This window comes from Coffea arabica, chromosome 9c (assembly GCF_036785885.1).
Source record: "Coffea arabica cultivar ET-39 chromosome 9c, Coffea Arabica ET-39 HiFi, whole genome shotgun sequence".
NCBI lineage: Eukaryota > Viridiplantae > Streptophyta > Magnoliopsida > Gentianales > Rubiaceae > Coffea > Coffea arabica.
The window spans coordinates 2,693,021-2,711,321 of record NC_092326.1 but is presented as its reverse complement, the minus strand read 5'-3'; the positions used below and the strand labels follow the sequence as shown (position 1 = coordinate 2,711,321).

At 33.0% G+C, this 18,301-nt stretch overlaps 1 protein-coding gene and 1 pseudogene across 1 annotated transcript; both read left to right on the top strand.

Annotated features, from left to right (window-relative positions):
- The first annotated feature begins 1,223 nt into the window (after positions 1-1,223).
- Positions 1,224-7,098, top strand: LOC113707848 (oxoglutarate-dependent flavonoid 7-O-demethylase 1-like; annotated as a pseudogene).
- A 3,159-nt stretch (positions 7,099-10,257) lies between these two features.
- LOC113707847 (oxoglutarate-dependent flavonoid 7-O-demethylase 1-like) lies at positions 10,258-16,192 on the top strand. The gene is made up of 4 exons (XM_072064194.1): positions 10,258-10,510; positions 11,037-11,288; positions 14,515-14,839; positions 15,805-16,192. Exons 1-4 carry the CDS (start codon positions 10,275-10,277, stop codon positions 16,060-16,062), a joined length of 1,071 nt encoding a protein of 356 aa, XP_071920295.1. The 5' UTR covers positions 10,258-10,274; the 3' UTR covers positions 16,063-16,192.
- Positions 16,193-18,301: the final 2,109 nt, after the last annotated feature.

The window sequence follows — 18,301 nt, the reverse complement described above, 5'->3', positions numbered from 1 at the left end:
ATTTATAGAAGGTGAGAAATGGCTCCAAAAGGCTCTCCAACGGTCAAATATTAAATGCTGTCAAAACTAGCCGTTGGCCTGTCGGACGTCCGAACCATTTGCTCTGCGTCCGAACCACCTATCGGACGTCCGAACCATTTGTTCTGCGTCCGATAGAAATCAGAATGTTCAACGTTCATTCTTTTTGTGTCGGACGGCCGAAGCAATGAATAAGCGTCCGATCCAAGTGTCCGAAGAGTATCGTCGTCAGTCGGACGACTGATCCTCTATCGAGCGTCCGATCCTCTACGTCCGAACCTTCATATTTCTTAACTTCTCTTTGATTCAAATCTTTTCGATTCTCTTTTGGATCAATGACCTGTTCTAACAAATTTCTCACATAAAAACATTAGTCCAAATCTACATTTTGGTTTGTTAATCATCAAAACCAAGGACTGATCAACCAAGGTCAACAAGCCATGACAAAAATACTTACCTTGTCATAAAACAAATCAGAAAATTTACTAACGTACATTTTTCAACCTAAATCTCTCAATGAGCCTTCAGCTCCCCATTTGTTTTTCTCAGATTTTAATTTATTTCATTGATCAAATATCATTAATGCTTTTTGTTTGGGTCAAATCTAAAAATATTGTTTTATTAGTTAAGTTTAGTTTCTAAAAGCAGAATATTCCAAATGTGACATATCAAAAATAGGAAAGAGTGCCAATAATTGTGAAATCTAAATTTCATTTTTTTAATTAATCTTACCAAAGTAGCATATGATCAGGTTTGAGGTTGGTTAATTTACCAAAAATTAGAATATACAATTAAACGTTATGAACATAAAATTAAGGAAAATTTCCAAAATTCCTTTAGTCTTTTATTAACCTTAACAAAAGTAAGCATGTTTGTCCAAGAACTATAACATGTCACTAAGGAAACATCTTTCGAATATCTAAGTATATAAAGTGTGATTTGAATCTGTGGTGCTAAAATTTTGTGTCATCTTTTACATTATCTCTAAAAATTTCAAAATGTAAAACCAAATTTTAGTAAAATAACTTTAACAACTGAATATCAGTTATACTATTTACACATATGACACATATAAAGCGTGCCTTGATCACGAATTGATATCAATTGCAACTTGGAGCTACGCATATATATATATATATATATATATATATATATATATATATATATATATATATATATGGTAGAGATTTACACAAACCACAAACATGGAATCTGGTATGATAAACTTGGGAAGCTCTCTAAAAGTACCCTATGTTCAGGAGTTGGCTAAGGAGAAATTTGCATCAGTTCCACCCCGATACATACGACCTGATCCAACCAAACTTCATGGGGTCTCCACAGAGGAAGTCCCAGTAATTGACATGCAAAGGTTGCTTTCTGATGAATCGGTGAATCCAGAGCTTGAAAAGTTGCATTTTGCCTGCAAAGAATGGGGCTTCTTCCAGGTTTGTCATTTTGTATTTGTATATGCATATATTAGGTATTGTTGTTGACCTAATAATGGAGTCTGATTGTAATAGTATTTGCTCAAAATCCACTAGTCATTTCAATTTGGTTTTTACCACAACTTTAACTTACTTTCAAGGGAATAAAATAATTCTGAAATATTTATTATGTTAATAACTATGACTTTTCAGGACTGTAGGTAAATGATATATCTTGCTACAAGTTATTTTTTTCATATTGAAATTTTATGTCAAAAGCAAGCATGCCTACCTAATATAAGAACTTATTTGGTTTTCTCTAGTAGTAGTACATAATGCATGACTAGAATGTAATAGGAGTGATCTCATTTTCTTTCCTGCTTTTCCTGGGATCTTCTTTGAATTGTTATACAAGGACAATCATCAAATTTAATTGGATATGCATGCCTGCTGTTAAAATGGAGAAGTGTTATTATAGTCAGCACCAAATAATTAGTGACTGTACAATTTGTCACCAGCTGATTAAACATGGAGCGAGCTCTTCATTAGTGGACAAACTGAAACTAGAGATGCAAAAGTTTTTCGAATTGACGATTGAAGAGGAGAAGAGATTTGCCCAAGAACCGGGCGATGTAGAAGGATATGGACAGGCCTTTGTTGGATCGGAGGAACAAAAACTTGACTGGGGTGACATGTTTTTCATGGTCACTCTGCCAACTCACTTCAGAAAACCTCATTTACTTCCCAACCTTCCTCTTCCATTCAGGTACAAGAAAATTTGCACACACATTCATATCATTGTATTTAGGGTGCATTTGATAAAATTGAAATTTGAAATCTAAAGTCTGAATTCATTAAGTTATTGAATTGTTAAATATTAAATCAAATACATTTGAATGTATATCATATTCAGTGATAAGTGAATAGTTTATCACTTACTTTTTATAGCAAGTTTTGCCTAAAATATTTAATGGCACTTAATTAATTCAGATGTTCAATTTTTGGTTATCAAAGGTATCTGAATATATTAAGATCTAAATACATTAGGTTTAAGAGTAAATCTTTCCTACACAGACTGATGAATTGTGTTGTCAAACACATGAGGACTATAGTAACATCACACACAGTATAACTTTTGAAAGTCATAAGCGTCTAAAATTCTTTACACTTGTCTAAAATTTTGTGGGTGAAAATACTTAAAAGCTAAGGATAAGATCATCATAGACTAGTAATAGGTTAAGAAAATACGTGGTTAGTAGCAGTCTGTAACTTTGCAAATCACCGTACCTGTAATCTTTCTATTTTCTTTTACATAAATTGTCAACATCTTGATATATATAAAGAAACTGAAAGTCTAGAATTGAAATTGTAAAGAGATATAATGATGATTTTTATGATTTATAAACTGGATTTACAATAAGAGACATTATTTAAGTGTGGCGGTTTGATTCTTTCATGTATTTTAATTGATGGAAACATGAACATTTTGGTCCTTTATTATAGCAGTGGTGGTTAATTTGGTTCTTTATATACTACGGCTTGCTAATTTATTCCTTATCTTCTCTGCTCCTTTATTTCTACAGTGGCAATGTCGATTATCTTTGTAATACCAGCATTCCATGGAAGTTTATGAATTAAGGGTTGTAATTAGAGATTTGGGAAAATTAGGAGAGGGGAAATCGATAGATTACAAATACTGCATTGATTTTATTTTATGGAAATCAGGGATTAATTGGTAGATGGAAGTACGCAATAAATCGTCATCACTGAAATAAAGGACTTGAACTATATAATTCCCTTCTAATAAGCAAAGTAATAAAGGACTTGATGAGGTAATTAAGTACTTTGTCTTAAATCTTAAAGAACAGTAAATAAAGAAATATGTAGTTAATGGTTATGCAACATCTTAATCACTGTTTGAGAATTTTGTTTTGCCGAAAAAAAATAATATATGTCTCATTCAATTGTTGAGGGGTAAAAAAGACGATAACCACTCAATTATTCTTTGTTGTAGGTCACAATTTGTTTATACTGCCTTGTTTGGACAGCCATTTTCTGTCGGAAAATTGCATCGTTTTCCGTGATCACATTTTCCTATTACATTTTTTCCTCACATACATCAAATCGCTATAGTGATTTTTCTAAAAAAAATCCTAAAAAATGCAATCCAAACACAATGGCAGGTAGCCCACCAGAACTAAACATATAATTGGTTTACAGAAAAAAAAAACTTTTACATATAATTGAAACCGAGGAGGCAATAATAAAGCCAAATGCTGTTACATGAAAAATTGTAGCAGAGAACATCCGGGTGTACGTAATATATATATTTTTTATTATGTAGATGCATTTATTTGGAAGTCGTACTGTCTTAGGGGCCGACGTACGACATGAAACATCGAATGTTATCCCTTCAATAAAATTCCATGTGTAACGATCAAGATAGCTTATCAGCCACACCTTCAAAGAAAAAAAAAAAAGGACAGCTTATCAGCCACAAAGTGTCCTAAGGATTGAATATTTTGACCATTATCTCTCTTAAAGTCTCCACATGATAGGCCTTTTCTTCTTATTTTTTTTACCTTGGAGTCATTCTTAATGGTTTTCCAACATTTCTCTTCTTTTAATCATATGGCTATTGGCCACCCAATGATTTAAAGTCTTGGTGGAGTGGGAGGTTGATGTTCAAATCTTACCCCCCATCACTTTGCTACTATATGTGGTTTTCTCAAATCCATATGAGTGCGTATGTTTGATTCAATGGTGATTCAATTCCCGTCGGTTTTTCAATGGATTCAGTTGAGCCTTCCCCTAAAATAGATTAGAGTAGAAATAGTTTGATCCGGTGGTGATTCAATCCCTGTCGGTTCCCCAATAGATTCAGTTGGGTCTTCCTCTAGAATAGGTTAGAGTATGAATAGAGTAGATCATGACGATTGACAAAAAATAAATTATATCATCTCTCTCTCTCTCATACAGGAAAATATATCCTCTCTTGCTTTTCTTAAAGGGACAATTTCAGAAACCTCTCCTCAGGTTTCTCATAATTTCATTGAGCTCCCTCGAGGTTATAAAAATAACATTTACCTCCTTTGCCCACATAAAATGACAATATTAGTTTTAACATGTTAATAAAACTCTCTTGTTGATATACTTTTACAAAGAATGGTATTAATAATTATTTTTCTTTTCTTTTTCTATTCTTATTCCCCTTTTTATATTTTTGCCAATAAAACCATAAAATATAAACATTGACAGCATAAATGTTTTACTAGTGACATTTTTTATGACTTTGAATGTGATCTAATTTTTACTTGCTGATTTTTTTTGGTACCAAAAGCAACATTAACTAAAAAAAAAAGCCCAAAATTGCTACCAAGCTATGATAGTTCCACCAATCCAAAATTCTACAAACTTTAAAAGAATTATGACGGTATTTTCTTTTTCAAATTAAAAAATACATACCCTGGTAAATCACCATTAAAAGTAGTTTATCATAATGATAGAACTATTGTCATCTTTGCTTATCAAATAATAAATATGGTGTTAAAAACTTCACACTCTATCTGTATATTTGTGTTAAATATATTATGATTGTTCTGGAAAGTAATTGAAACATTATAAGTTGAGGGTATTTTAGGATATTCATTAAAAATTTTGACCAAGTCTAAGGTTTGATTACCAAAAGTGTCAAATTAGGGGAGGTAGGTGTAATTTTTGAAACCTTAAGGGAGCTCAATGAAATTGTTAAAAATCTTAGGAAAGGTTTATGAAATTATCCCTTTCTTCAATCTTACCTTCTTAATTGTCATTATGAGGAAAATTAATAAGCCATGTCACCGTGAGATGATGATAAAACATCCATCCTTGCATGCATAAAAAATTAGTTAACATCTAAAGCATTGTGCATTGGTATTATATATTGGATATTCTTTACTTTTTATTTACATTTTTTTTAACATTGTAGAGAAACTCTAGATCAGTACTCAAGGGAATTGAAAATCCTTGCCATCAAGGTCCTTGAGCAAATGACAAAAGCATTAGGAATGAAGCTTGAAGATATGACAATGCTTTTTCAAGAAGGGATACAATCAATGAGGATGAACTATTATCCTCCATGTCCCCAACCTGAGCTAGTGAGGGGCATTCGCCTCCACTCCGATGCTACTGGGCTTACCATATTACGTCAAGTCAATGAAGTGGAAGGCCTCCAAATCAAAAAGGCTGGAGCATGGGTTCCTGTTGTACCACTTCCTAATGCATTCATAGTCAATGTTGGAGACATTTTAGAGGTAATCATGCTCAAGATCCTTTCTCCAAAGATGTAATGTGACTATAAACAATCTCTTCGAATTGCTTTTCTGTTTATATAATTACAACATCTATCCAGGTTTTTATGAGATATTTTCAAATTGGTTTCTACAATTTTGAACATACATGGCAATTAGATTGTCCTTGCCATATTTTAATAGGATTCAAGAGATGATCTTTCCTATTATGATTAGAATGGCTACACTAGGTTGATGTAAGACTAATTATCAACATGCACCGCCTAGAAAATTAGGCCAGGTCAAAGTGTAGCTTTCATCCCAAAATTTATCTTTTGACAAATTTGTGCCTAAACTTCTAACTTCGGCTACTTTGTCAGAGTTAAACAAATGTTGTTTATTGATAGAATATTGACTACTTTATTGGAACACGTATCTTTGTAAAGTAAAAAAAAAGAATAAAATATATGGATGAAAAGGTCTTTATATTGAAAAAGTAGTTTTATTCATATTAGTAACCAATTTAATTGATTAATTACTTCATTATTCGAGTAATATTTCCCAAGAATGTAAAACTTGGGTATAATAACTTCAAAATTAGTACTGTACACGCCCTTACACCGCACTGTCCAAATTATTGCTTACCTGTGATGTACGAGTGGTGAAATTCAAACTACCGTCTTTTTATCTTCTTGAAAAAAGTACTTACTCTTTTCCCCGGCAAGTTTGTTTTGATTTTCTGAAAGGATTTACTTTTAGTCTTGATTTCAATGCTAATTACAGGAGTTACTCACAAATCATGTCTTGGATCTATCAGGGTATAGCTTCTGAATTCTATCTCCAATGTTTTTGGGGCATAACAGTAGTTATAGGTGGACTCACAAGATTACCCTATTAACCATATCCTATTATTGAGCCTAATTGGACTTTTATAAGAATGTATGCTACATAGTACACAGTTGACAGTTGGGAAAATGTGACATTTTTTAACTGAGATGCAGATTGTGACAAATGGGATTTACAAGAGTGTTGAGCATCGGGCAACTGTGAATTTGCACATCGAAAGGCTTTCCATTGCAACGTTTCTCGCCCCAAAACTGGATGGTGATATGGGTCCAGCGCCAAGTCTTATCACCCCTGAAAATCCAGCAATTTTCAGAAGAATTAGTATGATTGACTATTTAAAAGCGTTTTTTCCCATGGATTAGATGGGAAATCATTCGTTGACGCAATGAGGACCCAAACTGAAGACTTTTAGGCTTTTAGTCCCTTTATGATTTTCTCCTTGAAACTTATGTACACTGTTGTTATGATGTCCCATCTCCATCCCCTTCCCCTCCTCCCCCAACTTTCATTCATCACAAATTGTATAATTGTTTAAGGATTAATATTATGTGCACTAATACTATTTATGCTATTAGATTCTGATGCATGACAATTAATATTAATTTAAATTTAACATTCCAAATTTGCACAAATAGTATGCATTCAAGCCTAATACTGTATACATTATTTAAAATTCCGAATGGGAATCTTTTAAAAGGCCAAAGTATTAAGCTTATGGCCCCAATGCTAAGCGGACCTCTCACTATTCCTTTTTTGGTCCCCTTAAAACGTCAACGTCCCAGTGCATGGGATAAGAAACCTTAATCCATAGAAGAATTACATAGTCAATTCCATGTCCACTTCTATCAATTTAGTCGCCACCTTAGTTTTGCAGCAACATGAATTTGAAAACTACACTCTTTTGCAACAGTTTGTCCAGCTAGTTTCATTAACTCCAACAATTATGAAATCAATATCAATCTTACTTGGCAACATACACTACACAAAATGACCTTTCTTGGCATACCTATAGAGACACTTGCTTAAATATATCCTTATAACACTTTTATCATAACACTTAGTATCAATCCAATAATGTATACTCCAACTATTTTTTTATTTAATTTAAAAGGTCACCTCCTTTCCATAACGACTTAAACCATACGGCAGATAGATGCGAACTTTATTCACTTTCCGTCTAATTTTTTTTTTGTCATTCATCGTTATTTTATCTATATTATATTCTATCTTAATCTATCTAAGGGGAAGTCCAACTAGGCCTATGGGAAACAAGTGGGGGTTGAACCACCACCGGACCAAATGGATGCACTACGCACCCGTCTGGATTTTTTAGAAGAGCCACTTATTGTGGCAATTGGTGGGAGACAAGGTTTGAAACCTTGACCTCCCACCCCACAAAGCCTTAAATTGGCCCATCCAATGGCATGAGAATTAAGAGGTGGGGAGAGGTCATGATAGGAATGGATGCCCGTCCTTTGGGGAGAGAAATGGAGTGAAGAGAGCTGTGGGGGCAGGAAAGGGATGGTGGGTAGGGGTGCAAACGAATCGAACCGCTCACGAGCGATTCGATTCAAGTTCGACTTGAGCTCGATCAATATCGAGCTCGAGCTGGTCGAGTCAAAGTCGAGCTCGAACTCGAGCTCAAAATATTGAGCCGGACTCACGAGCTCAAATATATATATATTTTTTTATTTTTTTTATTTAATAGTAAAATTACATAAATATCCTTAATATTTTATTATTTATTAAGAAAAAAATATTATTTTATTTATTTTTAAAAAATAAAATAATTATTTTTATTTTTTCGAGCTCAAGTTTCGAAATTGTCAGCTCATCGAGTTCGAGTTCGACAAAATGAAGTCAAGATTCGGCTTGATTAGGCCAAAACTCGACTCGACTCGGCTCGTTTGCAGCCCTAGTGGTGGAGATTTTTTTCCCCTACCATGTGGCTACCATCCCCGCACCATCCTTGCCTATAAATTAAATAAATTAATTAATATGCAGCTATATTTGCCAATATCTATGTACATATTATATTATTTATAATTTTGTAACAATAATAGTAACAGCTGTTAGTTTAGATTTGCTAACAAATACGGAGAAATGTTTTTAAAAGAGTAAAGTAGATTTTAAACATAATGTCATGTTGAATATTAGTTAAAAGTCCAAAAGATTGATTTATAAAGTTATTTGTTAATATTATATATGAAAAAATAAGATCAAAATAAAAAATAAAATTTTATTTTGAACCGCCCATCAGGGCACCCCGGTTGGGTAGATGGATGGGCACGGGGATAAGAGAAGTGGGGGGATAGCACTAAAGCCAGGACAAGTTTTTAAAGCACAAGGAGGGAGAGGGGTAAGGGTTTCCTAGCCTCATATCCACCTCATTGTCATTCCTCTAGTCACTGACTCTCTAAAGCCTAGAAATTTTAGTTTTCCCTCATTAAAGGTTTGAAAGCATAAATGTTAATTTTTGCCTCCAAAAAAATTTATAAAATTTAATATTAAAAAAAAATATATATATATATATATAGTTTTTTTTTAATCAAAGTAATTGTTATGCTTCCGTCTACGTAGCAAGGCCAGTATAATTTCAATAAATATTTGGGGATAATCTAAAATTTGGATAACATCATGAAGTGCAGGTGATGAACCATTTTCGAAGACAATAGCTGATAGACCCTTAATCATAAATCAATTTTAATATTTCGAAGCGATAAAACTTGTTTTTTTTTTTAATGTGACCAAGGAGGAGGTAATTATCAATGGGTCTACCAAATCAACGTAATTTGCAGGCCCAAGAGATTTGAGAAGGTTTAATTTGTACTACATGGTTCCATGGGTTACCTTTGAAACACTGCATTTAGGAGGAATATGGATGAAATTAATTATAATAGCAGCTCTTTAGGTGAGCCATCATTGTCAAGCCTAGAACTAGTTCCGTATACAACTTCTTATATTATCCAAACCTAGCACGGAATCAAAGTGGGACCACTGAATTCAATGTTAACCAAACAATGAATCGTGCAATTCATGAATTGCCTATCATGAAAACTGGATAATAACATATGCAAACAATCATGATGCCGTAAACCCAAAAGCCGAACCACAAAGCAATAAATTGTGAACGAAAAAGTCAACAATCATGGTTTCAACAAATATCTCATTTGCTGATTCTTCACAAATATCATACATAATTATTCTTAAAGATAAAAATTACTGAATCCAAATTATTTCCTAATAATCAACCATATGAGCTCTGATACCACTTGTTAGAGTGGTTGTTTACTTTTGGTGAAAACTGTCACCTATTAAAACCAAAATCTATATAGCTATTATTAAGAAAAAAATTGACAGAAAAATTGCAGAAGCGTACCTTGATTCATGTTGACAAATTAGCACTTGAATCCTTGAAGATTTTGGAGTGACCTTCTAGGTCAACACGTATTTGCTAATTCTCGAGAGAACCCTTGAAGATTATGTGCCTAGAAGTATTTTGATTTTTTTCCAAGACAATAAATGAACTGATTTTATATTTAAAACCTTCAACAACTTTTTCGCTATCAACCACATAGACTTGACCATAATTTTATCTAAATCGACACGCATAAGATTAACTTAAAGTAATGACTAGGAATTAGTGAAAATAAATATCGAAAACTGTGGATGTACCATCACCTATATATATTGGTAGAGATTTACACAAACCACAAACATGGAATCTGGTATGATAAATTTGGGAAGCTCTCTAAAAGTAACCTATGTTCAGGAGTTGGCTAAGGGGAAATTTGCATCAGTTCCACCCCGATACAAACGACCTGATCCAACCAAACTTCATGGGGTCTCCATAGAGGAAGTCCCAGTAATTGACATGCAAAGGTTGCCTTCTGATGAATCAGTGAATGCAGAGCTTGAAAAGTTGCATTTTGCCTGCAAAGAATGGGGCTTCTTCCAGGTTTGTCATTTTGTATTTGTATATGCATATATTAGGTATTGTTGTTGACCTAATAATGGAGTCTGATTGTAATAGTATTTGCTCAAAATCCACTAGTCATTTCAATTTGGTTTTTACCACAACTTTAACTTACTTTCAAGGGAATAAAATAATTCTGAAATATATATTATGTTAATAACTATGACTTTTCAGGACTGTAGGTAAATGATATATCTTGCCACAAGTTTTTTTTTTTCATATTGAAATGTTCCTTTTCTTGTAATTATCCAGAAAGTTTTTGTCAAAAGCAAGCATGCCTACCTAATATATGAACTCATTTGGTTTTCTCTAGTGGTAGTACATAATGCATGACTAGAATGTAATAGGAGTGATCTCCTTTTCTTTCCTGCTTTTCCTGGGATCTTCTTTGAATTGTTATACAAGGACAATCATCAAATTTAATTGGATATACATGCCTGCTGTTAAAATGGAGAAGTGTTATAATAGTCAGCACCAAATAATTAGTGACTGTACAATTTGTCACCAACTGATTAATCATGGAGTGAGCTCTTCATTAGTGGACAAACTGAAACTAGAGATGCAAAAGTTTTTCAATTTGACGATTGAAGAGAAGAAGAGATTTGCCCAAGAACCGGGCGATGTAGAAGGATATGGACAGGCCTTTGTTGTATCGGAGGAACAAAAACTTGACTGGGGTGACATGTTTTTCATGGTCACTCTGCCAACTCACTTGAGAAAACCTCATTTACTTCCCAACCTTCCTCTTCCATTCAGGTAAAAGAAAATTTGCACACACATTCATATCATTGTATTTAGGGCGCCTTTGATAAATTTGAAAATTGAAATCTAAAGTCTGAATCTATTAAGTTATTGAATTGTTAAGTATTAAATCAAATATATTTGAGTGTATATCATATTCAGTGATAAGTGAATAGTTTATCACTTATTTTTTATAGCAAGTTTTGCCTAAAAAATTTAATAGCACTTAATTAATTCAGATGTTCAATTTTTTGTTATCAAATGTATCTGAATATATGAAGATCTAAATACATTAAGTTTAAGAGTAAATCTTTCCTACACTGACTGATGAATTGTGTTGTCAAACACATGAGGACTATAGTAGCATCACACACAGTATAACTTTTGAAAGTCATAAGCGTCTAAAATTCTTTACACTTGTCTAAAATTTTGTGGGTGAAAATACTTAAAAGCTAAGGATAAGATCATCATAGACTAGTAATAGGTTAAGAAAATAAGTGGTTAGTAGCAGTCTGTAACTTTGCAAATCACCGTACCTGTAATCTTTCTATTTTCTTTTACATAAATTGTCAACATCTTGATATATATAAAGAAACTGAAAGTCTAGAATTGAAATTGTAAAGAGATATAATGATGATTTTTATGATTTATAAACTGGATTTACAATAAGAGATATTATTTAAGTGTGGCGGTTTGATTCTTTCATGTATTTTAATTGATGGAAACATGAACATTTTGGTCCTTTATTATAGCAGTGGTGGTTAATTTGGTTCTTTATATACTACGGCTTGCTAATTTATTCCTTATCTTCTCTGCTCCTTTATTTCTACAGTGGCAATGTCGATTATCTTTGTAATACCAGCATTCCATGGAAGTTTATGAATTAAGGGTTGTAATTAGAGATTTGGGAAAATTAGGAGAGGGGAAATCGATAGATCACAAATACTGCATTGATTTTATTTTATGGAAATCAGGGATTAATTGGCAGACGGAAGTACACAATAAATCTTCATCACTGAAATAAAGGACTTGAACTATATAATTCCCTTCTAATAAGCAAAGTAATAAAGGACTTGATGAGGTAATTAAGTACTTTGTCTTAAATCTTAAAGAACAGTAAATAAAGAAAGATGTAGATAATGGTTATGCAGCATCTTAATCACTGTTTGTGAATTTTGTTTTGTGGGAAAAAATAATAATATATGTCTCATTCAGTTGTTGAGGGGTAAAAAAGACGATAACCACTCAATTATTCTTTATTCTAGGTCACAATTTGTTTATACTGCCTTGTTTGGACAGCCATTTTTCGCCAGAAAATTGCGTCGTTTTTCATGATCACATTTTCCTATTACCTTTTCTCCTCACATACATCAAATCGCTATAGTAATTTTTCTACAAAAAAATCCTAGAAAATGCAATCCAAACACAATGGTAGGTAGCCCGCCAGAACTAAACATATAATTGGTTTACAGAAAAAAACTTTTACATATAATTGAAAACGAGGAGGCAATAATAAGGCCAAATGCTGTTACATGAAAAATTGTAGCAGAGAATATCCGGATGTATGTAATATATATATTTTTTATTATGTAGATGCATTTATTTGGAAGTCGTACTGTCTTAGGGGCCGACGTACGACATGAAACATCGAATGTTATCTCTTCAATAAAATTCCATGTGTAATGATCAAGACAGCTTATCAGCCACTCCTTCAAAGGAAAAAAAAAAAGGACAGCTTGTCAGCCACAAAGTGTCCTAAGGATTGAATATTTTGATCATTATCTCTCTTAAAGTCTCCACATGATAGGCCTCTTCTTCTTATTTTTTTACCTTGGAGTCATTCTTAATGGTTTTCCAACTTTTCTCTTCTTTTAATCTTATGGCTATTGGCCACCCAATGATTTAAAGTCTTGGTGGAGTGGGAGGTTAAATATTCAAATCTTACCCCCAATCACTTTGCTATTATATGTGGTTTTCTCAAATCTATATGAGTGCGTATGTTTGATTCAATGGTGATTCGATTCCCGTCGGTTTTTCAATGGATTCAGTTGAGCCTTCCCCTAAAATAGATTAGAGTAGAAATAGTTTGATCCGATGGTGATTCAATTCCCGTCGATTCCCCAATAGATTCAGTTGGGTCTCTCTCTAGAATAGGTTAGAGTATGAATAGAGTAGATCATGACGATTGACAAAAAATAAATTATATCATCTCTCTCTCTCTCTCTCTCTCTCTCTCTCTCTCTCTCATACAGGAAAATATATCCTCTCTTGCTTTTCTTAAAGGGACAATTTCAGAAACCTCTCCTCATGTTTCTCATAATTTCATTGAGCTCCCTCAAGGTTATAAAAATAACATTTACCTCCTTTGCCCACATAAAATGACAATATTAGTTTTAACATTTTAATAAAACTCTCTTGTTAGATATACTTTTACAAAGAATGGTATTAATAATTATTTTTTTTTTCTTTTTCTATTCTTATTCCCCCTTTTTATATTTTTGCCAATAAAACCATAAAATATAAACATTGACAGCATAAATGTTTTACTAGTGACATTTTTTATGACTTTGAATTTGATCTAATTTTTACTTGCTGATTTTTTTTTGGTACCAAAAGCAACATTAGCTCAAAAAAAAGCCCAAAATTGCTACCAAGCTATGATAGTTCCACCAATCCAAAATTCTACAAACTTTGAAAGAATTGTGACGGTATTTTCTTTTTCAAATTAAAAAATACATACCCTGGTAAATCACCATTAAAAGTAGTTTATCATAATGACAGAACTATTGTCATCTTTGCTTATCAAATAATAAATATGGTGTTAAAAACTTCACACTCTATCTGTATATTTGTGTTAAATATATTATGATTGTTTTGGAAAGTAATTCAAACGTTATAAGTTGAGGGTATTTTAGGATATTCATTAAAAATTTTGACCAAGTCTAAGGTTTGATTACCAAAAGTGTCAAATTAGGGGAGGTAGGTGTAATTTTTGAAACCTTAAGGGAGCTCAATGAAATTGTTAAAAATCTTAGGAAAGGTTTGTGAAATTATCCCTTTCTTAAATCTTACCTTCTTAATTGTCTTTATGAGGAAAATTAATAAGCTATGTCACCGTGAGATGATGATAAAACATCCATCCTTGCATGCATAAAAAATTAGTTAACATCTAAAGCATCGTGCATTGGTATTATATATTGGATATTCTTTACTTTTTATTTACATTTTTTTAACATTGTAGAGAAACTCTAGATCAGTACTCAAGGGAATTGAAAATCCTTGCCATCAAGGTCCTTGAGCAAATGACAAAAGCATTAGGAATGAAGCTTGAAGATATGACAATGCTTTTTCAAGAAGGGATGCAATCAATGAGGATGAACTATTATCCTCCATGTCCCCAACCTGAGCTAGTGAGGGGCATTCGCCCCCACTCTGATGCTACTGGGCTTACCATATTACGTCAAGTCAATGAAGTGGAAGGCCTCCAAATCAAAAAGGCTGGAGCATGGGTTCCTGTTGTACCACTTCCTAATGCATTCATAGTCAATGTTGGAGACATTTTTGAGGTAATCATGCTCAAGATACTTTCTCCAAAGATGTAGTGTGACTATAAACAATCTCTTCGAATTGCTTTTCTGTTTATATAATTACAACATCTATCTAGTTTTTTATGAGATATTTTCAAATTGGTTTCCACAATTTTGAACATACATGGCAATTGGATTGTCCTTCCCATATTTTAATAGGATTCAAGAGATAATCTTTCCTATTATGATTAGAATGTCTACACTAGGTTGATGTAAGACGAATTATCAACATGCACCGCCTAGAAAATTAGGCCAGGTCAAAGTGTAGCTTTCATCCCAAAATTTATCTTTTGACAAATTTGTGCCTAAACTTCTAACTTCGGCTACTTTGTCAGAGTTAAACAAATGTTGTTTATTGATAGAATATTGACTACTTTATTGGAACACGTATCTTTGTAAAGTAAAAAAAAAAAAGCATAAAATATATGGATGAAAAGGTCTTTATATTGAAAAAATAGCTTTATTCATATTAGTAACCAATTTAATTGATTAATTACTTCATTATTCGAGTAATATTTCCCAAGAATGTAAAACTTGGGTATAATAACTTCAAAATTAGTATTGTACACGCCCTTACACCGCACCCTCCAAATTATTGCTTACCTGTGATGTATGAATGGTGAAATTCAAACTACCGTCTTTTTATCTTCTTGAAAAAAGTACTTGCTCTTTTCCCCGGCAAGTTTGTTTTGATTTTCAGAAAGGAATTTACATTTAGTCTTGATTTCAATGTTAATTACAGGAGTTACTCACAAATCATGTCTTGGATCTATCAGGGTGTAGTTTCTGAATTCTATCTCCAATGTTTTTGGGGCATAACAGTAGTTATAGGTGGACTCACAAGATTACCCTGTTAACCATATCCTATTATTGAGCCTTTTATAAGAATGTATGCTACATAGTACACAGTTGGGAAAATGTGACATTTTTTAACTGAGATGCAGATTGTGACAAATGAGATTTACAAGAGCGTTGAGCATCGGGCAACTGTGAATTTGCACAACGAAAGGCTTTCCATTGCAACATTCTTTTCCCCAAAACTGGATGGTGACATGGGTCCAACGCCAAGTCTTATCACCCCTGAAAATCCAGCAATTTTCAGAAGAATTAGTATGATTGACTATTTAAAAGTGTTTTTTTCCCATGAATTAGATGGGAAATCATTCGTTGACGCAATGAGGACCCAAATTGAAGACTTTTAGGCTTTTAGTCCCTTTATGATTTTCTCCTTGAAACTTATGTACACTGTTGATATGATGTCCCATCTCCATCCCCTCCCCCTCCTCCCCCAACTTTCATTCATCACAAATTATATAATTGTTTAAGGATTAATATTATGTGCACTAATACCATTTATGCTATTAGATTCTGATGCATGACAATTACTATTAATTTAAATTTAAAATTCCAAATTTGCACAAATAGTATGCATTCAAGCCTAATACTGTATACATTATTAATGTATAGAAAATTAATCTATTTTTTTAAATATGTAAGAGAATGATGAGTTATTATGTGTGCTATCAACGACGACGTATTAGAAGTCATTCTTTATGCCAGATCTTGATAAGGGGAATAAAAAAAACCAAAAAAAAAAAAACTCTTTGCTATTTTACATTTTTCCTATGGTACGTATTTTAGGCACAATTATAAATCTTTGAATCTATTGCTATTCCGTAAATTTTTTTTTCATTTATTTCATATTCTAGTCACCGACACAGCTTCACTCCTTCAAATCTGACCCCATATACATTGTGGAAATTTAGCCAGATGAAACCGAATGGGAATGTTTTAAAAGGCCGAAGTATTAAGCTTGTGGCCCCAATGCTAAGCGGGCCTCTCACTATTCCTTTTTTGGTCCCCTTAAAACGCCAACTTCCCAGTGCATGGGATAAGAAACCTTAATCCATAGAAGAATTGCATAGTCAATGCCATGTCCACTTCTATCAATTTAGTCGCCACCTTAGTTTTGCAGCAACATGAATTTGAAAACTACACCCTTTTGCAACAGTTTGTCCAGTTAGTTTCATTAACTCCAACAATTATCAAATGAATATCAATCTTGCTTGGCAACATACACTACAACAAAATGACCTTTCTTAGCATACCTACAGAGACACTTGCTTATATATGTCCTTATAACACTTCTATCATGACACTTGATATCAACCCAACAATGTATAGTCCAACTTTTTTTTATTGTATTTAATTTAAAAATAATGTGTCCCTTTAGAATTCCTATTATGACAGTTGAGTCTATGTGAGGTATCTCAAAGGATCTGAAAAAAGAAAAAAATAAAAAAATGATGTCATTGCTTTTTTGGCGTAATTTTTAGGCGCCTAAAACTTTTCTCATTCTGGAAATTATGGAACATCTGTCTCCACTATCTCATCGATCAGAACTCCTTCTTCTCACCAAAACCTCTCTCTCTCTCTCTCATTAGAGCTTGCACTTCTCTCTCATCAAAACCCCTCTCTAACTGTTTACATCTCTCAATCGAGCCTTTCTTTTGAGTTTTTTTTTCTGTTGAATGGCATTGCAGCTGCCATCTCTCTCTTTGTTCGCTCATTGAAGGTATGTAATTGGTTATTAAACTATGTAATTGTTCATTCATTGAAGGTTTTTTCACTGAATACTCCTACCAATCGTGATTTTTTTTTGTGTGATTATACAAGATATTTTACCTATCTTTGAAGCCATTTATGAATTGTATCAACAATCCATTTTTGGAATTTTAATTGCTCTATTATGTTGAATTAAGACAATTAAACTTCAAAATTGGCCCTAAATTAAGAATAGGTATGGTTAATCTATTTAACACTTCGATAGTTGAGTTCCACTTATCCATTTTTAGGTATGCAGTACCTATCCATTATTGGACTCTATTTTGAAACAAAAACCAACACAGAGGTTGGTTCCCCACCAGTTTCAAATAGGAGGGCCTCTGATGCCTGTAATGCATAGTCCAGTGAAGGGTGGTTGTTTGTTGAGGGTAAACATGCCGGGTGTTGGCCAGGATGGTCTGAAGGTCCATCTTGAGAACAATACTGTATTCTTTGAAGGGTAAAGGAGAAGCAGAACACGAATCTATAGATGTCTTGACTTACAAGTGAATTTAAACTGTCTCATAGTTAAAATCACCAAATAATGCATTTAGAAAAAATAGTACCCTGAGTGTAGTTTAGGATGGTACAAATTTTATAGTTTTTCGACAAGCGTATATCAAGTAACATCAATTTCACTAGGCACTAGCAAGAGCTAAAGTAATCTACTAGCCAATAGTCAGCTATGCACACCTTTATTATTTTGATCATAAATTAGTGTAGAAATGTCCAAATTGGATGGCGTTTGTTGCACATGAAAGCTGATTCATGTATAAGAATCATGGGTTGATTCATTTTCTATTTATTCCAGTAAATATGTAAATTTTGCAGAAAATT